This window comes from Corvus hawaiiensis, chromosome 16 (assembly GCF_020740725.1).
Source record: "Corvus hawaiiensis isolate bCorHaw1 chromosome 16, bCorHaw1.pri.cur, whole genome shotgun sequence".
NCBI lineage: Eukaryota > Metazoa > Chordata > Aves > Passeriformes > Corvidae > Corvus > Corvus hawaiiensis.
Window position 1 is genome coordinate 8,929,761 of NC_063228.1, and position 27,943 is coordinate 8,957,703.

Below are 27,943 nucleotides of genomic sequence, written 5' to 3' on the forward strand. Positions count from 1 at the left end.
AGGAGCTGTGGCGCAGTGATTTTTGCAGGGGAAAAGGAGGAGGATTTGTAGCCTACAGCTGGCACTGCCCCTGTTTCTGAGGCCCTGCGTCCTCCCTGTGCCGTGGGTGCTGACACGGGTGGATGTGGCACGGAGGGTGGGTCTGGGCAGCAGGTGGGGCAGGCGGGGTGTGGGGCAGCGGAGGGCTGTCCCCGGCGAGCCGGGTTGGCCAGCGGGACTGCGGCAGCTGGGCCTGCCCGGGCCGGGGGTCTCCGGGCTCCCGCGCCGCCTCCCGCCGCTGTCCGCGGTGCTGCCCGGCCGCTGCCCCTCGGTGCCGCCGCCGCCGCCCGGCCCGGCGCGCTCCCCGCGCTCTCGGCGGCGGGGGCGGGGGCGGGCCGGGCCCTCCCCGCGCCGGGAACGCGCTCCCGCCTCCCACCCGGCACAAAGTTTCGCGGCAGGAACTCGGGCGGCAACAGTGCGGAGCCGGCGGCACCGGAGCGCGGCCGCGCGGAGCCCAAGCGCCCCGGTACCCGGCGGAGGCCGGCGGCGACCGTGCCATGCGGGCCCCCCCCCCACCGGCGGCGGCGGGGCGGGCGGGCAGCGGCGCCCCATGCGGCTGGGGCGGCCGGGCGGCGGCTGACACCATGTGCGCCCGGTGCCCGGGGCGAGGAGCGGGGAGCAGCCATGTCCCCCCCCGCCCAGCCGGGGGTGCCGGGCGGGCGCGGCTCTAAGGGGCCCCCGGCGCGGAAGCTCCTCTGCATGTGCAGCCTCTCCCTGTGCCTCACCTACCTGTGCTACAGCCTGATGGGGGGCACCGGTCCGGCCGCCCTGCGCTCCCCCGCCGCGCTCCCTGGCTCGGCGGCTCCCGGGGCCCCGCGTTCCCCCACCGCCTCCCCCGTCACGGTGGCCCCGCGCTCCCCCGCCAGCGCCCCGGGCAGCTCCGGCGCCCCGGCCCCCTCAGCCGCTCCGCCGCGGGCCTCCAACGGCAGCCGGGAAGGCGCGGCGGGCACCTGGCTGCGGACGCAGCTGGCCCCCGGGGAGGTGATCACGGCGCAGAGCGGAGCCTTCGAGAGGGACCCGCAGGAGTCGAGCACCACGGACGAGGAGCTGAGCCGGGCCGGCAGCCCGGGCAGCCGCGGCGGCAGCGGCAGCACCACGCCGGACTACGGGGAGAAGCGGCTGCCGCAAGCCCTCATCATCGGGGTGAAGAAGGGGGGGACGCGGGCGCTGCTGGAGGCCATCCGGGCACACCCCGACGTGCGGGCCGTGGGCACCGAGCCCCACTTCTTCGACAGGAACTACGAGAAGGGGCTGGAGTGGTACAGGTGAGGGCGGGGGACTGCGGGCGCGATCCGCGGCGGGGGGGGGAGGAGGAATGCGCTTCCGTGCGGGGCGGGGGAAGCTCCTGTGTGGTCCCGGGGGTCCTCTGTTCCCCCCGGCGGGACCCGGGGCGAAGGCGCGGGCTCCGGGATCCCCGCGTGCTTCCGCGGGGACGCGGCGGGTGCGGAGCCGGAGAGCCGAGCCGCGATGCCGGGGCAGGCGGGAGGTCGCCGGGGGCCGCGCCTGGCAGCGGTGGCGATTGAAAACGCGGTGTTCTGGTGGGAAAGTAGGAAATCTGTAATAACATCCCTCTCGGTTGGTCAGAGTGTGTGAGCAGACCGTAGCAGTTCAGCTGTACTTGGTGTAAAATACGCCTAAATAGGTCGGTAATTAATAATTACTGAAATAAACAAGATCGCAAGTTATTCCAGGTGCTGCTGGGGCTGAAGGATGCTACCTTCCTGCGAGCACAGGCTTTGCTTCACAAATAAGGTTTACTCTTTATTCAACAAGTTCCTCGTCAGGAAGTTTTCTCCATTGACAAGATCTAATTCTGTTCGTGAAGAAGTCTCTAAATACTGTTGTCTGATGGTGGGTAACATTTTAAAGGAGTTTTATGTTAAAAGTCCTGGTTATTAGAAAACACTGGACTGCAGTAAGGAAGTGTTAAGTGTCTTGGCAGGTTTAGCAAATCAATGGATTGTGATGGCTCAGTGTTTCTCTTTAAAAATTTCTGAGCAGAATGCAGCACATCAGTAGAACTTTAAAATTCTCAGTAGTTCTGTAGTTCACTGTTCAAGACAAACCGTACTGGTTCTTGATAAGAAGTGATCTGTGGCTGAGCTGGTGAAGTTCTTGTTGTGGTTAATATGGCAGCTGCTTAGTTGCTCTGAAAATGAAGCTAAAAATAAGAAGCAGCAGGTTAGTTACTGCCTGGATTATCTGGTCACTCTTTATTAAAAGAAAGTACAAGGTCTTCGTGTCAGGGGTATTTAAATGTGAGAAACTCCAGGCAGTCTTCTGTGGGGATTGTGGAAGCAAAGTCTTCGTAACACTTGGTGTGGCATCCACTTGGCTCTGGTGAAATGCTGTGGGATTTTCTGGAGGGATTTCAAGAAAGTGGATCTCAGCACTGAGAAAGTGAGGTGGTCCCTGAGAGTGTTTTCAGTGTGCTGCTCTGATGGGAGGAAGAAATAAAGGACTGGCTATGGTTATTGTGTTTATAGATATAATTTCAGACACAGTATTTTGTTGTATTGAATTTTCCTGGAGGAAAGGCTTACCTTGAAAAATAAGTTTAGAAAACTTGCTAGAAGATGGTAGAAAGTGGCATATAAAAAAAGTTTGGTTTTATTCAAAACAGGCAGAAGAAGATCAAGCACTGAGTATGATGAGTAGCTGCTTTTTCATCTTTAAAGTCAAGCTACTAGAAAAGGGCTAGTGAGTGGGTGTAACTCCTCTCGTGGAATAAGAGGCACACACAGGTTTTCATTTGCAGAATTGCAGTTTGATATTTTTCATCCCTGCAGCAGCTTTCTGGTGTGTGCAGCTCATTTCAAGCCCTGGAGCTCTGCTGCTCGGGGGGGAGAGGTGGGAGAAGAACAGGTTGGGGCACCCTTGGTGTGTGAGGGTCTGGGCAGAGCAGGCTGTGGGATGCATGCTCTGGACACAGGACAAAGAAATGACTCTGCTGCTCTGTTGCTATTGCAGCCCTGGCTGCCTGACCTACAGTTACCTTCACACCTGCCCAACCCCAACACGTGCTTCTCCCCCTCTCCTTCCAAGAGTGTTCAGCCTTGCAGGGGCAGGACGCTGCTGTTGGCCTCAGCAGCAGCCACAACTTCCCTGGTGCTGTTCTGGTGCCAGGCTATTGTCATGGACTGGCATTTAGTGCCGTGCAAACACAAACCAAAAGCAGAATGGGGAAAGATCGCTGTCCATCCCAGCAGCTGTTTCTTCCTGACCTTCTCTGAAATTACCTGATTGAGTGCACCAGGGAGGCTGACAGCTCACAGCTGTGTCCCAGGTAGAATAATTGGAGATTTTTCCTATCCACAGAAATGTCAATGTTCTTTTAGCAAAGAAGCAACTATTGAAGTTTTTACCAGCCTCTCCTTATGGTGACTTCTGCATTATACACTGTGAGCTTTTACGTTGTCAAGTTTTTTCTTACATAGTGAAATAAGGGAATGGCAGACCTTCAGGGTTCCTTGTTCAGTCCCAAGATTATCTCCCAGCCTCGAAGAGCTGGAGGGAAGGGAAATACCTTCTCCACCTGTGAAATGGAGATGGCACCAGGGCATTGCCATTTCTCTGTGTGTACCCCATGCTGCATTGCCTGTGTCTGTGCTGCCTTGAGATTGAAAAGCCTTGAACGCTCTGGGTCTCTGTCCAGGATCTCTCCCAGCCACTGGAGATGCTGCAAACACTGGGCCAGGGGATGCCAGCTTTGTGCTGCTGGGGGCAGGATGTCATGTCGGGATGGCAGTTCCACACCGTCTGCTCTGTTTTTTCCTGGTAACCTGTAGGGAAAGCCGAAGGTTTGTATGCTGTGTCTGACTAGCTCAGTTCATGTGGCAGTTGCAAACAGAGGTCTTCCCATACATGTACTGGTGCAAACTGGGCTGAGATTAGTTTTGGTTAGTTTCTGTTATGCTGCCAGAATTGTTTGTGTGGTTGCAGTTTATGATTCTGTCCATCCTAATGCTGGGCTGTCTGAAGGACAAGTTCCATGGTACAGCTTTCCTTAAACGGCATCCAATCTCCCTCTGCCGTTCCTTTGTAAGTCGTTGTCTTTAACTTGCTCCTTCCTTCCCCAGGATATGGCATCTTTCCTGCAGGAGCTGCCGCTGATTTTTATCCAGTGTCCAAGTGTCCCCCTGCTCTCTGACGTGCCCAGGCACAGAGTGATCTCTGCATGTCCCCCGTGGCCAGGTGGGACTGCAGGCATTTGCTCTCTCCAGTGTGATGCTCATGCCTCAGTGGGCATGTCCCATGCCGTGAGCTCTGCCCTGAGCTATCTTGCATTTGGAAAAGCACTGAGAGCACAAAAAGGATGGCAGAATGACAGAGAGGCCTCTGAGGCCAGGGAATGGAGATTACATTCACAAATGCTCATTATAAGCACAGACAGGCGCATCATTTGGGTTATGCCTGAGTTCCCTGCCCGGGTGTGGATCAAGGGCACGCAAGTGTGTAGGGATGTTGTGGATAATGGGAACTGCAAACTGCCCACAATATCCAACACCTGGACAGGTTTGTCCCCTTGTGGTGCTGGGGGCCGTGGTTTGGCCTCAGAGAGGAGAGAACCCAGGGAGCTGGGCAGGGGTCTGCAGGGGAGCCCTGGAGTCGGTGTGGTCCCAGTGGCTTTGTGTGACTGGAGAAGGGGGGGGTGATCCTGTTTGGTACTGCGCAGTGGCCATGCTGCCATGCACCAGCACTGTTGGTGGTGGGCAGAAGCCTCAGGATGCTCAGATGCTGCTGGTGACTGGTCTGGGGACAGGTGGCTGTGTGAAGGGAGTGGGAGCTCTGAGCACCAGCATGGGGGGGCTTTGCTTGTGTCTTTCTGCTGGTGCAAATGACCAGCACAGGAGACCTCATCAGCTGGGCACCCTTGAGGTTCTCTGAGCTGAGTGGAAGAGCCCAGTGCTCCCAGCCACCATCCCCAACTGCCTGCAGGCTCAGCATGGTGAGGGGGTTCAGTTCTGTCACATTACGTTTTCAAGGCTGTCTTGACATCCTGCCTTTAGCAGAAAAACTGGGGTTTTGTAACAGTATTTTGAAAACAAACTTGCAGTTCTAACACGAATATGATTTCCATAACACAAAGAGAACACCTGATAGTGGTGAGTTGAAATTGAGTTTTAAGGTTCACTGATTGGAAGAGTTACATTCTGTGTGTACATGCACATTGCTTTACTCCTTGCTTCCTCCTCAGTGGAACCCTCATGGAGAGGCTGCAGCTGTATCTGTGAGTAGATCACATTCCCCTCTCTGCCCTGGGCCTGCAGTGCTGAGCACTTGGACAGGGTGTAGCTGTGTGCGTGGAGTGGTCCCGCTGCAGGAACAGTCACCATGACAGGCAGTGGAATGGCTTGCACGTCTAATGCTATTTGCACCACCTGTCTGGGTTTTTTGGAGTGCTCTCCCAAGCAGTCAGGCCTGCGTGTTATTTGGTGAGCTGCTGCCCTCATACAAGTAATGAATAATGTCATGACAGGGAGCTCTTCTCTCAGTGATAAACATGCGCTCACGAGTCAGCGGTTCCGTGGGGCTGCTGGCTGTGGCTCTGGAGCTGGCGCACCCAGTCGCATCCCTGTGGACCCTCAATTTGTCTGTATGGGGGAGGCAGCTGTTGTGTGTTGTTATTGCTGCCGGGGGCTCTGCTCCCCATGGGGCCATCTCACCTTCCTTCCTGTGCTGACCTGGAGGCTGGGGCAGTGGGGCCATCCCTGTATGCCCAGGGATGACCCAACCTTGGAGTACCTGGCTTTTGCTGCCATGGCTGCTGGCAGGAATTGTGTCCAGGGATGTGTGGGGGGACTCTTCTTCAACATCCCCTAACAGCTGTTGGGCAACAATAGCTTGGGGCCGTTTCAGCCTCATCCCACACAGTGTCACCTCGCTGTGAGCTGTACCTTGCTGTGAGCTGTAATTGTGTTGTTGGGTAATGCCTGTGCTGTTCTGATCGGCTCAGGGCATTCAGGAAATCAAACCCTTTCCATCAGCACTGAGAGCCTGTGCTGACAGCACTGTGGGAACACCTACAATGGGCAGATGGATTGGGGTCTGCTGCTCCCCACAGGCACTGCTGCAGAGCCTGGGAACTGCTGTGTTTCTCTGCAAAAGGCCTTCCTAGAGTGTTGTACCCACTGCACTTTTGGTAACTTAGGGAAAGTGTATTGATTTTGTTTCTGGGCACTCCTGTGAGTTGGCTTTTGCTGAAATGTAGTGACTCAGCTGCCTCTCTCCTCTGTGGATCCAGTGTATTGGACTTTGCTGACACCTGGGTTGGGTCTGGGCTGGGGACTGCAAGCAGGGGTCAGGCTCTGTTCTGGTTGGCCCCCATGTTTCACCCATCTGGGGATTGATGAGAGGCCACTCCAGCAGTAGGCATGGATTTTCTTCTGCACCCAGAGCTACTGCAGTGAGTCTGCTGTGTGCCAGAGCTGGGAGTCTCCTGGCTCTGCCCCTGCCTTGTGTGCTGGGCCAGGGGAACCCACCCTGTACCCTTCCTGGGCAGCAGTTGTCTCCTTCCTTTCTGCTCTGTTTTAGCTCAAGGAATGGGATGAAGGAATGAATTGTGTCTATTTGTGGTGTTTTATCACCTGATGATGGTTATCCACAGGCTGCTCAGTTGTAGCCATGGGAATGGCAGCTGCTCTCAGCACCGGCAGCCCCTATGTGCTGCGCTGGCTCTTCCTGCAAAGAGGGTGAGAGAAGTGCCAGGGCCAACACACTGGCAGGATGGTTCCGGAGCACCCGCTCCCTCCCACAGGGCTTGTCACTGCTTCTGCCTCCATGTGAAATGTATTTGTAGTAGACTGTGGGCACAAAGTGCTGAGAGAAGGGTGGGAGCAGGAGGGGGAGGCAGCAGGGTGCTCTCTGTGCCCCTTGGCAGCCCCCAGGCACCGGCCCCACTCCGCCTTGGCAGGGCAGTGACTGACCCCATTCCCTCAGAAGAGTGGAGGGGAGTGACCAGGGCCACGTCCCACCACCATGCCTGACTGGGGTTCTGCCCTGCTCCCACTCTGATCACGGTGTGTGTGGGGAGCCTGTGAACAGAAGCAGTGACACAGCTCCCTTGGGAGGGTTACGGACACAGGGCTCAGCACAACCAGCCACAAGTGCTGGGGATGCCTCTTACAGTGACTGTTGGAACATCCCTTGGAGCATGTAGGAAACTGGCATATGTCACCAGCCCTGAAATCATTGAACTGTTGCACTGTAGTCTCAACAACATCCTTTCTCTAGGATTTTGCTCAATAACCCACTCTGTAAACACTCTGGTGCTTTGCTGCTAACAGTTTAAGTGTTATCTGTGATGTCAAAGTTTGTGAGCTTCGCTCTCTTTGTGAGTGCAGTACTGCTCATGCACGTAGAGTTACAGAAAACTCGAGAATAGGCCTGGGGAAAAAACAGCCCCTTGGAGAAGCAAAAGGGGAAGTGTTGGGTGGTCACATTCTCTGGTTTAAATGAGGCACCTGACCTGTGCTTGCTCCCTGGCTCAACAAGGCTCACTCTGCTCTGTGCAGAGCCCAGACTGGCAGAGAAGGACCAACAGCTTCTCAAAGAAAGTTATGGGCAAAGGCTTTAGATTTTCAAAGTCAAAATTCCAACACGAATTTGTGACACCTTGTATCGACAAAGGTCAGAGTCTTTTTCTTTTCATGGGTTTCTTTTACCTCTTCTTGTCATGAGGACTCCTTTTCTCTGAGTCATTATTTCATGCACTTCAGCAGAAATTTTATTGCTTTGGGGGCTGGGCCAGTTCATGTGGGACATTTCTCACTGCTCGGAATGTGATACACAGAGGTAATTTCTTTCAGATGATCTTTGCTTGAAGTGGTTTCGATGAATTGCAAAGGGTGTGAAGGTATGGGCATGAATGAATGGCTGAAACATTTGTGTGGAGTCCAGGTGAGGAACCTGCACAATCAAGCTTTCCAGAGCATCCAGTGTGGATATTGTAATTTCACTGTCCTGTGCATGTGAGCAGCAGTTCATTTTAGCCTTTTTATCCACTTATTAAAAAGTATTATTTCGGGTTGTAAAAGGTTTAAATTGGTTTCCCCTATATTTCAAAAACTTTAAAGGAAACTCCAGACTGTAAGAGGCTTTTCAATCACAGTGAGAAATTCCTGTTTAGATCAAAAGTGCCTGTCAGGGGTATGGGGGGAGTGGCTGGGCAGGATTGGGCCCTGACCCTGCCAAGAGCAGCTCCTCTCCCTGGGCATGGCCAAGCTGTTGCCCAGACCCTGCTCCACGCATGATGGCACGTGGACACTGCTCACCCCGTTTGTTAGTTAGGTAGCTGCAGTTTCCAAGCTGAAGGAGAGTGTTGAAAGCTGACTGTAGAAGGCTGGGGAACAGATTCATATTTATGAAAAGGAAGAAGAAAAAAGCCAAAAAACACCCCTCAAAAAAAACCTCCAAGCTTCTTTTTTCAAAGTCTTCCATTTCCCTCCCCAGTGTCAACACACCAATTTAGTAAATGTTGCAAGGCATAGTATTTCCCCCCTTGTCGTATTATACATCCAGGCATCAAGGATGGATCATAAACTTGCTCTTTATGGCTTTAACATTTCAATTGCTAGTCACATTTTATGTAAATGAAGGTATTTACCTTGACAAGCTCTCCTGTGAAGTACAGTACTTCTTTACAGAATATATTTGGCAGTATAAACAGGCCAAATGCTGGGGGTGGATACAAAATTCACAATTGATTTTTACAGCTAGGTAGGATCCTCCCAAAATACACTGGAGTTGTCTGCTCCAATCTTGTCAGTGCCTGGAGAAACTGAGGCAGGGGGACCTGCGGGAAGAGGAAGTAGCAAAGGGACATCAGTTATAGCCACCGACCTACAAAACAGAACTAGCTTTGGATAAAAATAACTCCATCTGCCAGACTTTATTTTGTATTACAGAGATTGCTGTAACACATTTCAAGCCAAAATCTGATTTCCATTCCCTTCAGAGCCAGGCTGGACTGGACTTGGCCCCCTCCTTTATTAGCAGTAATGATTTTGGATTCGAGCAGAGCAGCACTGCTGTGGTTGCCCAGATCCACAGTTCTCCTTTGTTTTAGTGTATTTCCTTTCATTTTGCATTGAGATGGGTACAGTGATGTATTTAGTATTAGTGTTCATCCACATCTGCAAATAACTTTATTTCAGCCTCAGCTCTGCCCTTTCTGTATTTGTTCTTGATGGGCACTCATATAATTAAGCTGAGCCCGTGAGCACGCCCGTGGGAAGCCAACGTTAGCATCAGGACTGGGTGTTGAACCATGCTTGGATTCCGCAGCTGGCAGCAGGAGCTGCTGCCACCCAGCCAAGGGGGAGACAAACCCACCCAAACTGTGTGATACCAACATGGGGGGTGCACCAGCCCCAGAGGCTTTCAGGCTCTTCCAGGTGCTTCTGTGCCCCAGGAGGCTCAGCTGCTTCCCCCCCCCTCCCCTCCCCTGCCATTCAGGGCCCACCACTGAGCCCCAGAGATGTGGGAAGGGGTCACCTCCCAGCTCAGTCCTGGGTGGAAGGTGCTGTGTGACAAACTGTCAATTACTTGGCTCTGGTCCTGCTTGTTCAACAACAAACTGAGCGTTTTCCATCCAAAGTGCTGACTCAAGAAATGCTGGTGGCAGAGCATGGATCCTGAAGTCATTGCTGCTGGAGGTCTTTAACTGGCTATTGGTTCATCCCTCCTTGGTCTGTTCCCCCAGGAGCGCCAGAATCGATCCCACAGTGCTGCTCCCCTGCACTGTCAGTGCTTGCACCTTCAGGCTCATTTTGGGGCTCTTCATTTGTACCTTTTTAATTCCCAAATTACCAATCACCACCTCTGCTCCATGCTCTCTGGCACTGGGGCCCGCAGAGCAGAAGGGTGCACTGAGGGACACTGGTACCTCAGGAAAGGACTCTGGGTACCCTAGAAAAGGGCTCTGCCTTCTCTACGTGAGCTGATCACCTTGCACAGAAAGGCAAATCCACAGTCAGGCATGAACTAGAGGAGCTCCTGGGCGCTGGGCCATGTGTTTGGGATGGTGATTTCGCAGCGTGAGGGAGGATGTTGGGGCCATGGGTGGTGCTGGTGCTGAGCTGCACCTCAGAAAAGAGGGTGTTACACATGCCTGGGACCCAGCAGTGAAGGGAGGGCACTCAGCAGTGTTCCTGCTCTTGATCTTTGTTAATGGGTCCCCCAGAGAAATGGGTATCTGGCCAAATGAGCACAATCCAGGGCATCCTGGCACCTGCTGCAATCGCTGAAGTACCTGTGTGCATGACCCCCCAGGAGCTGGGTCTGGCAGGGCAAACCCCAAAGGGGCTGGCGCACTGTGGAGGGGCACAGACTCCAGGGCTGCACAGCCCCTGAGGTGGGACAGCTGTTGTTTGGGCTGCTCATCCTCCACTGCCAACGTGGGGAACAGGGTGCAGGAGCTCTGTTGCTGGGTCTGCCGCACATGCCGGGATCTGGAATGATAATGGCTCCTTACTCAGCTCAAAATCATCTAGAACCCCCCCCTAAAAAATCAAAGCACTGTGAAAAAATGCCTGAGGCTACAATTTCATTGGTAAACTAAAGCATCTTGCTGAGAACTTCATAGACCCAGCAAATCATAATGCAATTTCCTATGCAAAAAGGGTTTACCTCTAACTAAATATTATTCTGCATCGTTACTCATCATAGGGAAATTATTGCTCTCCTAGGTTAACTGACTGAACTTTGGAAATAGAGCTGCAAGCTTATTGTACAGACGGGAGCTTGACTTTTATTGCTCCTAAATTGTAGTGATACTGTTAGATGTGAGTAAAATATACACTCCATTAGAAAATATTTAAGTTTGGTACCACTTTAAAATCAAAAAAGATTAAAAGAAGCATTTCTGCAGTCTAGCCCACCATGAAATTGGAGTCTGTTTGGTATGTGAAATGTGTAGTACAAATAGCCTAACAATTAATGACAAAGGAAGAGCTGGGATGAATTTATGGCTCAAACTACCCTGGATTTCACAAGGCTGGAGTTGCAGCAAGGGAAATGTGTTATTAGATCATTACAGGCTTTTCTGCTAGAGCCACTGCTGCTAAAGTTACAGCAAGGTGTTTTATTATTGCTCTGTTCCCACATAATACTCTGAAGCACTCTTGTCTTGGGATATGGTTGTCTCAGTGGGAGGCGATCCACATCTCTGCTGCAGATGGGTTCCTTTGGAAAACCTGATCAGGAACTCCTCAGCCATTTTTTTGCAGTAGGCAGTGGTGAAGAAGTGCTTTCCCATGGCCAGGCTGTGTAAGGAGCTTGTTTATTAGTGTGTAAGTTCAGAGCTGCTGGCTGTCAGCGGGGTGATGGATGCGGGAGTGGGGGAGGGCCCCATGGCACCGTGGCAGGTCCGTCTCCTGCTGCCCGGTTCAGGGTCCTTCCCCGGGGTGCTCTGGTGTGGCATTGCCCAGTGCAGCTCCCCCCATGACCCCTATTAACTTTTTCTAAGGCTTGGAGTATGTTGCAGGCAGAGGTGAGCCTGAAGCTCTTTGCTGTGCCCAGAGGGTAAGGATTTGAGATGCTGGTGTAGGGAGGAAGGGGGGGCTCTACAGAGAGGTGGAGTTCACCTGTGCCTCTGTCTTCCAGTGAGCCTGGGGAGAGCTGAGCCCCCAATTACCCCGAGGCTGGGGAGACACCCTCATCCTGCAGCGCTGCTGCTGCTGTTGGGGAGGGTCTCAGCTGCAGCCCTTCCCCTCCCACGTGTGGCTGTCAGCATCCAGGAGGGACCCGGGCACTGTATGGCCTCACCAGCACACCCAGGCAGCTGTGTTGTGCCTTGGGCTCTTTCCCGGGGTGGGGAAAGTAGATTGAGGCAGGACTGGTGTTTTGGGTGCCTTTGGGGTGCCTTTGGCACCTGTGGTGCCAGGTGAACGTTGTATGGCCCTTGGGAGTATAAACTGCATTTCTAATCCAGCTTTCTCACCTTGCACTTCATATGAGAGTCATCTTGTACTGGTGCCTCTGTGCTGGAGCATAGAGTGCAGGATACATATCTCCTTCTTCATTAACAGGATTTATATCCTTGGTGTTCCTTGCTGGATGACTTAGTATTGTAATGAAGAACATGAGTGCTGCCTTAATAAAAAGGTAACCCCCAACATTAATATATATGTTGCCACTGAAAATTAAAATTCACTGAAAACTGAGTTTAAAAGCTTGTAGCAGGTGTAGCTGGCGGCATGTGAAAGGTGAGGTGATTTGGGGTGAAGTGCCCCAGCTCAGCAGCCCAGCCATGCAGGACCACGCTCAGCCCATGGCAGGGTCTGAGGTCAGAGCCGCCTTCATAGCCCCGCCAGCCGCCTGCCCAACTGCCTGGGGGCACCAGAACTATCCCAGGGCTATGTGCTGCTACCTGCCCTGTGCTCAGCACCTGTGGGAACCTGTGCCAGTCCTGGTGCTCACTCCCAGGATGGTCTGTTTTACCAGGGCAGTGCAAAGCAACTTAATGAACCAGAGAATTTGTTCCATAATATTACTTAAAAAAAAAAAAAAAAATCTTGCAAATGCAAACATTCCAAGCCTGTCTCCGAGCTGTGCATGCATTGCCATTGGCAGTATGATCAGTTATGAAGATATTTTGCATTCAAGGATTTGCAGTTTCTAGGTCCATGAATATTCAGGCTCCAGCTCGCCCTTTTTGTCTGTGCTCCACACCTACCCTTTTCATTCCTTTGCTCCTTTTTTTTTTTTCCAGTGGATTCAATTAGTTCTATTTGCTGCTTTAGCAATAAAACAATTCCCTCTGTGGCATTAAAATGAGTTTCTTTCGTTATTTCATTTGGCTTCTTGTTATATGTGGAAGGAAGGTAGGGAGCTGTGCTCTGTGCCCCAGCTCACAGGGGCTGCCAAGCCCTGGAGGACATGAGATGTACTTGGGGCAGCATTAGGAATTAATGAAGGGCATTGCTGGCGCAGAGCCGCAGGAGCTGCACTGACAGAGCCACATTCGGAGCCACCAGGAAAATGTGACCGGTCCCAGAGACTTTCAGTAGGACTTTGGCACCTGAGTCACCGCAGCTTTCGATGTGCTGTGCTCCTGACCATGCTTGACTTGTTGGGTCTGGTCAGTTTTTGCACGGCCTTTGCATTACCTGTTGGTAATGAAATGCAGGGACTGCTCCCCTATTTGGCTTAGATGAGGCACAAGTCAATCTGAGCTGAAACATCAATTAAACCAGCAGATCGGTCTGTGGAAGCAGCGTGGCTGGTGCGTAGCGGCAGGGGCTGAAGCTGGTCGAGGGTCTTGGTCCCATTTCCTCCAGAAGCAGAGCCAAGTGCAGTGTGAGGAAAGCACAGAGGCACTGAGAGAGCCAGGATAGCAGTGACTGTGTGGGCAGGGTGTACAAAGAATTACACACAGTGCCAGAACACTCTCATCTGGCTACTCTTGGAGTGCCCTTTCAGGGGGCTGCAATGGCATTGGGAGTGTGTAGTGCGGACAGACCCATAAATCATTCCTTTCACACAGTGCTGAACGCAAATACTATTAGTGCACTGAGGAGCATCTAAGTAGAGAAAAGAAAAAGGGAAGATAGAGGAAACGAGATTTAAATCTAATTGCTTTTCTGCCTGTGTTTCACCACTGTTTAGCTGGGACATGATGAAATGCAGTGGAGGAGAGCTGACACAGGTGGGAGTGGGAGCCAGTGGTGTTCCTGCTCCTCTGCCCCGGACAGCTGATGCAGGTGTTGAAGGTCAGTGAGAGGAGATGTGGCTTTGTGTATTCAAAATTATTTTTTGAATTAGTTTTCCTCCCCTTTCTGTGACTGGGGAAGGTTAAACTAGTTGTGCTGATTCCAGTTCCTTTTTCATTCTGAAGTTAAATCTAAAATCAAATGAGAATTTCCAGGCTGGTGGAGGGGCTGCAGACCCTAGAGTCTGACAAGCACCCAGATTTTTGGAAAAAGAGGTTTGTGCCTTTCCTCTCCCCACAGAAAGGCCTAAGCCGCTCTGCAGCGGAAAGCGAGCGACCACTGGTGCTGGCTGCCTCCAGATGGAACTGCGGAATCAGGCAGGATGGGTGGTTGCCAGTATGATGGGTTAGCGACAGCAGGTTTCAGAGGGACAAAGTGAAGGAGCTGAAAAAGGAAAGGTGTCTAATAGGGATGGAAAACCATTTTAAAAGGAAGCAAAATTAGAGTGTGCACTAGGGTAAGTAGGACTGCAAAGTTCCGTAATTAATCACACTGTTGGAACTTGGAAGGGAAATAAATGTGATAAAAGGATTTGTCCAAATAGATTACAGGCAAATTAGAAAAAAAAAAAGAAAGGTGGGGTCATCACAGCCTTGGAAATTGTGCTCTTCAAAAATCTTCAATCATTCTCACAATCAATTCTGCGTTTCTTTAATAGCGCTGTCTTGGATTAACCGCTGCCCGCATCCAGACATTAAATGAAGTATCGAGTATTTGTCTCTCAACAATACACTTGGAAATTGTTTATTTCCCTCCTTGTCTTTTGCAATGTGTTTCAGTGCTGTAACCCAAGCTGAAACCCAACTTGCCTGAGGTGCCCCGTGCTTGGTCCTGCAGGCTCCCACCCCAAGGATCTGCAGCACAGGAGGGTTTTCTCATAAGCCACTTGTTTGTTTGTGCAGACAATTACACTGGCTTTGCTATACAACAGTGTGTTTCTCTGTAGCAAACAATCTGCTTTATGGGTTTTCCTAGGAAAATATCAGCTCGCTATGCTCACTAATATGATTCAATTGTGTTGTGTTATCTGACCTTTAAGGAACTTGCAATCTATAATGACATGGTTCTACAGCGGAGCCACTAGTAAAAGCCCTGGCTCCTGGGGAATTCCGGCTGCAAATAAGTGAAGCCTGGCTACAGAAGCAATAACAAGGCACTTTAACCCCTTGGCTGCTGGCCTGCGGGGGTGGGTCACCATCCCCCTGGCGAGGTGCTGTAGGGATGTGTGTGTGGGCAGCTGGAGGTGGGAGTGCAGCTCTGTGTGTCCCATCCAGGGGCCCCTGGACCTGGTGCCTCTCGCCCCTCTCCCCAGAGGCATGGTGGGACACAGGGGACAGGGAGGGGACCCGCTCTCGGCCAGCAGAGCTGTTGGTGTTGGCTGTGCTGAGCAGGCAGGAGTGGGTCACTGGTGCCCTCGTTCCCGTGTGCAGCGCTTGGCAGCGGGGCAGCGCAGGCTGTGCGCTGCCGCCTTTGTGCGTGGTGCCACGGAAATGATTAACGCTGCTATCATTGCCACCCACCCACCATTCCCGTCTGCCCACTGTGCTCCGGGCACCCTGCCACGTGTGGAGGCACCAGCAAGCTCCACTACAGATGGGGGACCCCATGTGTGTCTGCTTGCCCTCCTGGTGGTGTGGGGGTCATGTCACTGCCAGTGCTGGCTCTGGGCTGCCACTGGAGAGCGTGGGACTGTCCTGATCTGGCATAACATGGCCTCTGGCCCCCCATCTCCCTTCTGATCTGCCAATGTCCCAGAGGGATGCAGTGCTGCGACCCATTGACCCCATGGCACAATGGAAGCTCAGGAGCCAAACTGTTATGTGCCCACATCATCCCTTAGCTCTGGCTGTTCTTCTCGCACTTGGAATTTGTCTTGCAAGGTGCTTAGGGGAGGTCTGCAGGTCTTGGTCTCAACCAAGACTGGAGTGACCCCTGGCTCGTAGATCAAATACGCCTGTTTTCTCAGGAAGGGATGTGCCACGTGCCAGCTCATGCTGCTGGTCCCTCCCTGCATCTCTTCCAGCATGGCTGGGAAGACCTCAGGCTGGAGCAGGACACGGTGCTGTTGAGGAGCCTTGGGAAGCCTTGGGGTGTCTGTCCACAGTGCTCTGTTTGGCTGTATTTTCAGCCCACTAATCACTGTCTGATCCCTCTGATTGCTTCTATCTGACCTCCCTCTAAGGCTGAAATGTGTTACCTAAGAGGCATTTCAGGGATTTTATTCAGCTGAGTGAAAGATGGGAGATAGGCAGGAATCTGTCAGACCCAGGAAGCTGGCAAGAGATGGGGAACTTGAGCAGAGAAACAAACTCTCCAGAGATTCACAGAATGATGTGGGTTGAAAAGGACGTTAAAGATCATCCAGTTCCAACCCTCCTTCCACCCAGGTGCAGGGTGGTGTGGCTGGAGCGCTTGCTGGCAAAGACTGAGGCAAAAAAATTTTAAAGGATTGGTTCATCAGAAGCTAAGGACAGCCTGTGCCAAGTTCTAGGTGCTGGGTTTTAAGAAAGTTTCTTCAGTCTGCTGTATCGGCTTTTGGCAGAAATCTTTGCGAAACGACTTTTCCACTGAGGAACAGGAGATCAGAGTACTGTTCCCTTTAACACTTGAGTGTGCATGAACTTGCAGGGATATCGTTTGAAGCTCTGCTACCCTTGTTAAAGGTCACTTTTTGATCCCATCAAATACCCTCTTTACCTGGAGATAAGATTTAAAAATGAAAGACGAAAGAGAAAGGGCTTAAGGAAGAAGGAGAAGCGGGAAGCTGGCTGAGCAGCCTGCGCCTCACTGGCAGCGGGGGGGAGATGAAAGCGGGCGCTGGCACAGCTGGGAAAATGGCTCTGCACGGTGGGGACAGGGTAGAAACAGAGGGGCCAGGGCATCTCCAGGGCTGTGGGGCAGCCCCTCGGCGCGTGTGGCACCAGGAGCACTGATCACCCTCTGCTGCTGCTGCTCCCTTGCCCTGCCAGAGCCTGCTGCTGCCATCGCCACAGCGCAGAGGAAGGAAACCGCGCTGGGCCAAGGTCGTGGCTGAGGTCAATAAATTATACATGACAATTAATCTTAGAAACCTGTGATTCGGGGGAGAAAGGCGAGGACACTGCGGATCCTGAGCTGGGCTGGCAGGCAGATGCCTTGGCTCCATGTCAGCCCGGGGAAGTCAGTGAAAAACAAGTCTGTGCTGGGTTGCTGTGAGTCGGTGTGAGTCACTCAGCGCGGCTGGCACACTCTCGGTGCCCTTCCCGGCACGCAGGGGGGTGGTGGCTGTCACTGCCTGGGTCGGGGGCCTGTTCCCACTGCCCTGTGGAGTGGCTGGGCTGTGGTGCCCACCGTGGGAGCTTCTCAGCCTTTGCGGATGCTGTGAGCCCTCCATGCTGGGGCTTCAGCAATTGTTTGCCTGTTACAATCAATTCCCATGTGAGATGTTTTAAAATGTATAACTGTCTCTTTGAGACTACAGCATTCAGCAGGTGGTAACACTCAAAGCTTTTTTTTAAGTCTGTATTAAGGATTTACAAAGGAAACCTTGACTTTTAGATTGATTTTTAAATAAGCATATATTTAGCTGTTAGTGCTTGAAGTACATATTGGATTATATTCTTCTGCAAACAGAATATTCTAATTGATCTTGCTAATAAATAATGAAAGCCAGCCCTGCTACATATAATTCAAGGTTACACTGCATTTGTATTAGCAGCACTGGGGAGTTTTTTAATGCTTAAAAGATTATTTCTTTTGAATAAGGAAAAAAATGGGGGTGGGGGTGAGACTAAATGCTGAGCTTTTCTCTAGAATTTCCTTGTGTTGTTTTCTAAACTGTAGTTAGTAAGTGTCACTGTTTGAGACCCTCCTGTACATATGAAGCTATACCTAAAAGCCTTTCCCTCAGCCAAGGATGTGCAGCACAGCCCTGGCTGCCTGCAGCTGGCCCTGGGGCTGCCTGGTGGGTGGGAGGGGGCCAGGAACCCCCGGGGAGGAGGGCAGTTCTGCCTCGGGGACCTGAGAACAGTTGGAGGATCGATGTTGCTGTTCAGCCTGTCATTGATCAGCGCTGTGATGGGTCGCTTGGCTGGGGCAAGAGCAGCTTCTGGGAGCCTCTGGGATGGGACAGGTCTGGGCCCTGCACACCCTGGGGACACAGAACTGCCTCTGGGGCTGGGCAATGAGCTCCTGACAAGGGTGCAGAGCAGCTTTGTCAGCCAGTGCTCTCTGCAGCCATGCTCTGGCCCAGCATGAGCCAGGGACACAATGGCTGCCTGGAGCTGGGGCACTCAGGGTGCAGGTTATTGTGGTTTGCAGATGTGGTGCAGGTTCTTGGAGGCAGAGCAGGCATTAATCACCCAGTGACATTGCAATTACCATAGCAGACAGGGCATTTATTTGGCATTTAAGTTGCAATTAGGGGAAATAACTATTTCTTCCCCGTTCACAGAAGTTGCAGGTTGCAGCTGGCCAGCTTTGACCCAGTGAGTTTGGGCAGCTCAGCTGCATTGGCTTTGCCACGGGGCACAGAATTCTTGTGTCCAGTGTAGGTGATGCCTGCTGTTACAGGGACATTCACAGCAGCTGTCCCCACTCCGTAACACAGCCTCTGCCTCTGGGGTGGCGGCAGTGACTGGAGCAGTGGAGAGGGCAGGGCACCTAGCCCAGGGTCACGCCATCCCACAGGGACCACGGGTCAGGGACACAGGACAGTATTGCTCCCTAGTTCCTACAGTATTTCTCCAATCTCAAATGCCCTAAGCCTGAGGACCAGGACAGAGGCCAGCCAGGCACCCAGTGGGGACTGGCAAAGGATAAAGCTGTGTGGCTTTGCATCCCACTGGCTGCTGGAGGGAGAGCGAGACCTCCAGGGCTAGGGCAGTGTCCCAGGTGGCCAGTGGGTCAGGGCTGAGTGGATGCAAAAGGCTCCATTCTGTTCCACACCCCTGAGACCAGCAAAGCTTCTCATTCCTGAGCAAAACCCTGTGTACCTCGTGGCTGGGACCTGCCGCTCCATTCCCCGTTGGGGATAGGGCAGGGATCCATGGCAGCACATGTGTCTGCTGACCCTCTTGCTGCCTTCCTGCTCATGCTGCAAGAAGCCATTTGTTTGTGGGGTCAAGAGTGGTGCAGGAGGATGAGCCAGTGCCGGTCTCCCAGGCAAGAGGAGACATTGCTGTCTTCCTTTTCCCATAGGCAGCTGGCAACCACTCTCCCACTAGCTGGAGTGACAACATGATTGGCCAGGAAAGGCAGCACAATATTAAAGAGCTGCTGACACCTCATGGGAAATTCACTTTAAAATATTTTATTTAGGTGTGTATCTGTGGATTTTTCTGCTTCTCCTCCCCTTGCTCCACACCTCAGGGAGCACGCTTTGGAGTGCAGGCACTGTGCTGAATGGGGTCTCGTAGTTCTCAGAGGGGAGAGGATAAGGACACAGAGCCAAGCCCATAGAGTGTCCAGAACCCCCATGCCATCTCCCATGCCTCCAGGGCTGCCTCATGCCCAGCACACCCAGGTGTGGGAGCAGATTGACATGGAGCTGCAGAGCCCCATGGGCTGCGTGGGGTTGGTGTCCTGGGTGGGAGCAGAGAAATGGAAGGTCATGGGATGAGGACAGATGGACTTTTCTGGGCCTGGCCAGGATGAAAGGCTGCTGTTGATGGCTGTTTATTAGCAAAACTTCTCATGTTTTTGCCTTTTGTCTGTTCCAGGAAGTCATGATAAATATGGATGTGAGTGCACAGGGAGATGGGATGGTTAATTAGAGTGGAGGGCTGGGAGTGGGATCTCCTGGGCTGTAATCTCACCCTGGGGAGGGAGCCAGTCCTGTGGGGACCCCCTGCATACAGCCAGGCTGTGGGACCTGGGGCTATGGACGTCCCTCTCCATGGATCTAATTGTACCTGCCTCCCAGGCTTGTTGTGTGAGTTGGAGTTAATTAATGCTCATAAAGCCACTCGGCATCTTTGGAGAAGAGCAAAGGTATTGTAGGTGCTGTTATAATTTACTGGGCAATGCAATTAGTTTAATTTCAGAGAGTTATCAGTCAGCCAGCCCTTTCCACAGTCCCTGTGCTGTCCCTGTTTGCCCACTGCCACAGACAGGTTCACAGAGAGCCAGCTCGTGCTGTCTGCTAGGGAGGAGACAGCAGCACTCTGTGTCTGCTCCTCCTGAGCACCTCTTCCCCCCTGCCCCATCCCTGCTTCTTGAATCATCCCAGTTGTCACCCTTTGTCCTATTAATGGCCTGATGTCATTGTGACCTGTGGCTCTGGTCACAGCAGCCACCAGTGCTGTCATGAACAGATGAAGAATAAAAGTCATCCCATTTATCCTCAGCTGTTTACCTCAACATGAGCTCTGGTGATGCCAGTCCCTCTCCTCCAGCTATGAAGCTCTCTGATGACACCCCTACACTACAGCCTGAACTACTGGGAGCCCAGATGAAGGATGTGAATCCAAACTAGCCTTTGCTCTGGTGACAGTCTCCTTTTTTCATACTGCTTCTGGTCAGCAGATATGTGGGACAAGCTCTCTCTCAGGCTAGGTTCAAGCTCTTTTAGTGGTGGAATGTTCCTGTATCCCAGAGATGTGGAAGTGGAGCATTAAATCCGTCTGTCACGGGAGGAGAACAGGGTGAGCATGGCTGGGGAACGCGTGGCTCAGCCCAGCCTTGCATGTCTGCAGGATGGGGGGGTAGAGGGTGTCAAACTGGCGGGTGTATTTATATATATCTATATGTATGTACGTGTGTCTCTGTGTGTCTGTATACATTTATTGGGTTAAGAACTTGAGGACCATCTGTTCCAGCTTTTGGGGGAAGCTAAAGCCATTTCTGGCATATGCTGAGGCTGTAGGTGATTAATCACCAAGGGCTCGGTGGTTTGCTGCCAGAGTGGGGTTTGCACAGCAAACCCCAGAGGCTGGCTCCACCATCCCATGATCTGAAGCCAGGGTGACCTTGGGCCCCATCACCCTCCCTGAGCGTGGGCAGTAAGGCCTGTGGTGGGTGGTACTGTCCCCTCCATGTGTTGCATCACAGGGCCACACAGTCCCCAGCCCTCAGGGCGAGCAGAGCTGCAGCCCCTTGAGCTCAGCCTGAAGCAGTTAGACTGGTCACTTCTTTCCAGGCTGCCTCAGGGAGAACGTCTGGCCTCTACTTTTGTGCCCCATCTCTGCACAAACCATTCTTTATCACCAGCTCTTTTTTCCTCCTGAGACATGAAAACTGAGACCTGTCGCCTTTCTCTTTGCCTTTGCAGCAGATGAAGATGTCAGGAGCCTGACTGGCTGTTGAAGAAATCTGCCATTACCTTTTTCCTCCTCCAATTTTTGAAATCATTTCATAGGAATCCAATTTTCTCTTTCATATTCACTTCTGCAAACAGATTTGAAAAACTCTTTGTTAGTCAGAATCATCTCTGAAATGTACTGCTGTATTTCTTTTTGCTATTCTAATTAGCCTTTTAACTCAGCACTGCTTGTATTTATAGCTAGCTAATCCTCCCTCTCCAGGCCCCATCCTCCTCCATAGCAGAACATTTCCACTGTTTAGAAGCCATTTGCTCTTTCCTGTTTTCTGTTTCCCAGTTCCTTTGCTGTCGCTGCTTCAATGTTCCAGCTCTTGACTGAGCTCCCTGATCAGACGCAGGGTCCCCTTTGCTGCAGCACCTTTCCTGGAGCGAGATTCAGCTCCAGGCTGGCACAAGCCTTTGAGCAGCTGCCTTGATTCTCTCCTTCAAGATTATTTCAAGACCATCTATTTTAGCTCCTCAACACCCACCATCCGCTCCTGCAAAATGGGCAGCCCAGGGTGGGCACGGATGTAGATACAATTGCCTTGCCGATGCCAATGTGGGCAAAGAGCCTCTGGCACGTTTTTGGTGGCCACAGTCGTGTCCTGCCATTCTTCGCAGTGCACAAGTGTGACCCCTGTGTTCTGACCTCCCTGGGTTCCTCCACTTAGAACAGTTCCTGCATCTGTGTAAAGAAGGCAATGGAATCAGATTTTTGTCCTCATCCATCATCCTAATTAATCACCATAGTTTAGAATACATTTTTACTTTTTGATGCTTTTATGTACTTAGGAGCCAGGAGGAATCGGTTTGCTGGAGTGTTTTAGTAAAGCCCTCCAGCTTAGCATTGGTAAGCGTCAGAGTTTGCCTGGGGGGGGGAGAGGGGTAAATACAGACTTATCCCCCAAAGCCAGTGGGAGAGCACCCCCTAAGAACCCTTATTGCTGTGCGCCTCTAACCCTTGGCTTAGGAGCAATTCCCCTTGCTAATGCTTTAGCTCTGCATTTCTGAAGCTTAAGATAACTCAGAGCTCTTCTGGAGCAATGCCAAATGCTGGCATAAAATATCAAAATGTCTTGTATGGTGCAGAGCTTTATCTGTGGGCTGGAGCTGTGGGGCTTTCCCTTTATGTGGCCCTCCTGCCAGAGCTCCTCAGAGTGGGCTTTCAAAGAGCAAATACACAGGAGATCTGCTGGCTTAGCACAATTCCTAAATGCAGATAAGGCTTAGAGCCTCACACCAGGTAGGAAGATTCCAGAGCCAGTTAAATGGGCTCGATTGTGCAAATCTCTGGCTGTGGCAGGGAGAGATGGGGAGCACTGACAGATGGTCTGGCGTAGGCAGCGTGGGGAGCTGCTAAGGCACCCTGGGTAAAAGACATCCTGGTGGCCTTGTGGCACAGTCTGGGATGACCTGGAGGTCCCAAGTCCCCATCTCTCTGTGGCTAGTCCCACCACTGTGGCCACTGTTTTCACACTCCCTCAGCACATCATCTTCCCCTGGAGTGGTCTCAAACTGTGTCCATGAACAGTAACCACAGAAGTGTAAATCACTAAGGCTGCGGAGCTGAAGAGCATCCTGTGCTGAGAGAACAGCCCCTGGCACAGGGAGTGGGGCTTGGGGCAGCCCCTGGTGTGATGTGGGGATTGGGGCCTGTGGGGTGGGCTCTTCTGCATCCAAAGTCCACACATGGCATTGTCCGTCAGACTTTGGGAGAAGGTGCTCCCTCTCCACACTGAAGAGCTGGAGCCTCAGGCCCATTCCAACATGGCAGCTCCCATGGGGAGGAAGGAGAAGGTCAGGGAAGAGGAGGGTGTTGGAATACAAGGCAGCACTGAGGGCAGGGTGAGGAGATTGTGTATGTCAGGGACTCAAATGAGAAGTAGGGGAAATCAGGACTTCTTCCTAATACCACATTTTTAAATGTGCAAATCTGTTACTACTGAGTTATTTGCTCCACATAAAACATTAGTTCTTGTCAAGATATATCTTTCCTGTGCATAAACTGCATAGTTTGATGCCTTGTTTTTTTTTTTATTCAGTCTCTCTGCTCCTGAAAATTCATCTCCATTTTATCATTTGCTCAATTTTCGTGTTCATGTGGCATTTCTGAGATAGTCATGGCATCAATCCTCTGCTTCGGGAATCTCAAAAGTCCTGGCAGGGAAGAGGGGCTCAGAGTGCCCCCAGTCACAGATCTGCCCCTGGCATCAGTATCCACGTAGCAGGGTTTGGTACTGGTGGATGGAGCATAGAGAACACATGTGGGTGGGTGACAGCTTCCCAGGGGCCTGGGGATTAGTTCCATGAGTGGTGCTGCGATGCTCAAACATGGACTGTGGCCAGAGGCACAGAGCCTCGCTCACTCCAGCTCGCTGGGCACCAGGGCACAGTGACCTGCCATTTGCTCCTCAGCAGCCTCAGGCTGAAGAACAAAGCACCATTTTCAGGATGAAAAATTGTTTTATTGCATGTAGCACTGGGTCACAGCATAGGAAAAATATTAAAAGAGGTAAAGCAAGAAATCCCCCTTGGAGCATATTTAGCCACCAGGATTGGACATGGCTGCCTCAGTATTTCAGCTGTCACAGGCATCTTCAATTCCACCTTCTCAGTGTGGATATGATGCCCCAGTCTCCCTCATCCAGCCTCTATCAGATCTGGAATGTCAGTGCCCTGTATCTGACTTCGGGATATCACATGGACCTGGAAGAGATTGCTCAGGCTCAGGCTGCTCCTAACCCTTCCCCAGCCTCCCCAGATTTGCTTCTCAGTCCTTCCCCCAAGCTGGCATTCCCTCAGCTGGTGTTCCAGGCTCACAGCCTCTTTAAGACCTTGCAGTAAAACTTTACACATCATTTATCACGAGATGTATTAATGGTACAAACAATCTCTTAGCTTCCTTTTATCTCAGCAGGCCCACTGTGTGCTCTGCCTGTGACTATTGGTAGCACAGATGACAGTTTAGGCAGTGAATTGATGTTTTCTAGTTTCTTTTCCTTACCCCACTGTATTAGTGGGGGTTCTACCACCAGCCTAATGTGAGAGTAGACCAGGAATTTTACAGCATGCAGGGGGTTAAAGTCCTGTGTGTCATTGGTGTTAAAGTCCTGTGTGTCGTTATGCACAGACCAAGGTTTCTGTCTCCCAGTCCAGTTGGTGCTTTTTAAGCATCATAAATCTGTCTTCTTGCTGCTGGAGCCAGCAAGAAATCATGCCTCACTGTGTCAGTCTCCAGTTGGTCTCTTGTCCTGATTTAAGCAAAACCATGCAACTGGTGTTACTGTATGGGAATGCAAACGTTAGCGCCTCATCTGCGATGCTGCTGGTGGTTCCGCAATCATTAATCTAATGAAACCGGTAATAACTCCTGGGGATGTGGTTCTGGGTGAAAACTTTACCAGAGACATGCTGGGCAGCCCGTCGATTCAGGCAGTGATTTGTCATCTGCAGGATGGAGGCACCTGGAATGAGATGACTCCTGGAAAAACTCGATGCTGCTTCTTGGTGGGGAACAGACTGGGAAAGGTTTGCTGAAGGAGCTGCACACGCAGCACCGCACCAGCAGCCCCAGGGCAAGGATGGGCAGGGGTGGCCTTAGCAAGAGAACCTACAAAGCCTGAAGTCTCCTTGTGAAACCTGACCGGGCACCTTGGAGCCAGGTGTGTCAGCACCTTTCCAGCAGTGTGAGATGTTTCTCCAGGTGGTTTCACAGTCAGAGGCCAAGGGGAAATGCAAGTGCTCGTTCTCATTCTCACTCTCAGCGAGGAGCTGAGAAAGAGCAGCCAGCGGAGAGGCAGGAGGTTTCTGCTGCCAGGAAAGGGGCTTTCAGTGATTTGCCCCCTTGGAAAGGTTTACTCCTGTCTGGGGATGATGCACCCTGATGTCCATGGTGGCACCTTCTCACTGCTCAGCCAGGGACATACCCCACACGAGGGGTATCTGAGTGCAGTGGGGGCCAGTAAGGGCCCAAGCTGCTGATGCAAAACCCCAGGGACACAGAGTCACAGCCGTGCTCTGTTAAACAACACACCATTTTGTTGTCTTTATGGCTGGAGGCTTTCATGAGAACATGCAGTTTTTGTCTGCACTCCAGCAAGAGGAAGAAGGATGCTTATAATCCGGTGCTGGAGAAATTGGCTGAGAATCAGCGCTCTGTGCCAGCCCCCTTTGCTCTCCCAGAATCTGCAGCAGAGATGCCTGGGAGCGTTTCTTAACCGTTCTTTTTGCCACAAAAAAAGCTGCTAAATCAAAACCTAAACAGTTTGCAAACTAAAGTTGATTTTGATGAACCTTCAGTTTTTACAGTGTTTGGGGGAAGAAGTTCCATTGTTGACAGAACACCTTCTCTCAGCTGCGCTGGTGAACAGGCTGGAAAATGAGTCAGAATGTGAAGGCTTAATTACTTCAGGCCTAGCATGTAAAAAAACCCAAAACTAATAGGGCTGAAATCTGGGATGGCTGCATTTCCATAGACGCCAAATAATTTACTGAGAGATCATAAGATGTTGGTCTTCCATCCAGACAGGGAAAGCATTTTATATTTTAAAATCTTTTCAGGGGAAGAGAACCATTTCTGGCTTGTCTGTAAGCAGGAATTCCTTCCAGCCAAGCCCCAAGAGGTGTTTGTGTGAGCCGGGCAGGCTCTGAGAGGAACCAGGAGCTGATTTCAGGCTGGCAGCCCTTCATGCCCAGAGGTCCCACACCCCAGTGCACCCTGGCCGGAGCCTTGCCCAGGGACACCTTCCCAGGCAGCCACTGTGGATGTGGAGAGACTCTTAATGTGCAGAGATCCAACTCCCTTGCTCTGTGCTTGTCCTTTCCTCTCTGCCCAGGCTGGCACAGGGTGAGTGATGGTGCCAGCTCTGGGAGCTCCCCATGAGATCTACCCGTCTACTGAGCCCTCTTTCAGCTGTTGCCTCCTCAGAGGCCTCCCAGGATGATGCTGGTTATCCCGCTGGTTTTATGCACTTCCGAGGGGGCAGAGGGAGGAAAGTTTATGGCTGCATTTATGAGGAGCTTGAGATTATCTGCATACGCTAGAAAAATCACAGAGGCTATATAAAAAAGGGAAAGTGCCATCCCTCGGCAAGCGGAGTGAATTGGTATTAGCCTGCAGTCAAAGAGGATCTTAAATTATTGTTGTCTTTTTGTATTGCTGTACAGTAGTTTAAAGATAAAAGCCATCTGGGAAGAGTTGAGATAAGTTGTGGGGGGAGCCAGCTGAGCTCAGAGCTCAGACACTGACTGCAGCGTGCTGGAACGAACCTGCTGCCTACAAGGGTTTGTGCTTCACCTCCCTGGGCTCAGGACGATAAAGCTGGAACACCCAGGGAAGCAGGGTAAATCCTACCTGGGTGCTTCCCCCACAGCTGCCTCTGCAGATCCTGCTGGCTGCACCTGCCTGTTGCAGACACCTGCTCGTGAAGCAGCACTGGCTATAAATTCGCTTGCTGTCCTTGGTGCATATTATCACTGCTCTTTCCCCAAAACAGAAGCTGCAAGCCCTGAGCTGGGGCTGCTGGCTTGTCCCCATGTCCCTTTTGCCTATGACATCTTCTCCATCATTGGCACAGACCAGACGAGGTGTTTGCTCCTTCTCTCCCAGCACTGAGGCGTGTGGCTGGGCATGTGGTGAGTCTCTTTGGCTGTCCTCGGGTGTTGCAGTGGGGATACTGCAACACGCATATATCAAACCAGGAGTCCCGTGGAAAGGAAATATATACGGACAGACAGATTCTTGCTAGCTGTTTCAGAGAGATGTTTATTTCTCCAGCCGCATGGCCGGAGCTCTGCCGGGGAACTGTTCCAGTCACGGGACCAAGGGTCCTTCTGCCCGCGCAGGGAACACAAACCAACCAATGGGAACGAGGCTGAGCAGGGACAGGGAAGCCCCGTGTCTGTGCCCTCAGGGCCCCTCTCCCAGGGCTACACGGCAGGGGAGGGACCCCAACACCTCACCCGTTTTATTTTAATAAAAGGAGAATGAAAACAACTGGATAAACATAACAAGAACAGTTTCAAAACAAAACAAGCCACCCTCCTGAGTCTTTAAATGTCCAAACAGATTCTCTGGAACATCTTAGGGCTGAGAGAAGGGAGACAGAATTCTCTGAGCATGCTTTGTGGGGAAACTGAGGCAGGAGAGGGTTTAACTTCTTCCCTCCCCCTTTTCATCCCCCACTCGGCATTGGAAAGGGATTTTTGGGGAAACAATTGGCAAAAGCATGGTTTTGTGAGGGAAACCATGGATGAAAAAACGGATTGGGAATACACTGGGGGTAATAGGATATAGGGTAAAAGGGAAAGGTGGGATTAGGAAAGGGAAACTGTAGGGGGGACTTACAATGGAGATACTGTCTAACATGACTACGATTTTTTGCATATATACTGCCTTTTACAGGAACACCATCAGGCCCAGTGACCTGCGATGCTTGTAACCCTTTTCTCCCTAGTACAATATTAAATTCCACCACCTCTCCATCTCCCAAGCTTGGGATGCATTTTTCAGGGTTATTCTTTTTAATAGCAGTTCTATGCACGAATATGTCTTGCTGGTTGTCACACCTTGTTATAAAACCATAATTTTGCTTAACATTATACCATTTTACTATCCCTAAGGTCTTAGTTGCTATGATCTTTTCCTTTTTCCGAGTGGCTGCTGTTTTCTGTCTCGCTGCGTCTTTGCTCTCTCCTTCGGTCGCTCCCGTGTTGGAATTCTCGGGGCTGCTGGTGCCTGCGCGCTCTTCCCGGGGTCGCGTTCGGGGCCGTGCGGGCCGGGCCGGGCCGCGCCGCTCAGTTCTCCGTGCGTCGCCTCCTCTGGTCGCAGCTTCGCTGCCGCTGCCGGGCGCTGCACCCACGTCTCGGCCGGGCCCCCGAGCGACGACTCCCCCGCGCCCCGCTCCAGCGC

General features: G+C 52.0%; 1 protein-coding gene across 1 annotated transcript in view; it reads left to right on the top strand.

Annotated features, from left to right (window-relative positions):
• Positions 1–606: 606 nt before the first annotated feature.
• HS3ST4 (heparan sulfate-glucosamine 3-sulfotransferase 4) overlaps positions 607–27,943 on the top strand; it is a 57,031-nt gene continuing 29,694 nt past the window's right edge. Inside the window, exon 1 of the mRNA XM_048321148.1 lies at positions 607–1,304. Within this exon, the coding sequence (XP_048177105.1) occupies positions 664–1,304 (641 nt within the window). The 5' untranslated portion in view covers positions 607–663. The remainder of the gene's footprint in view (positions 1,305–27,943) is intronic.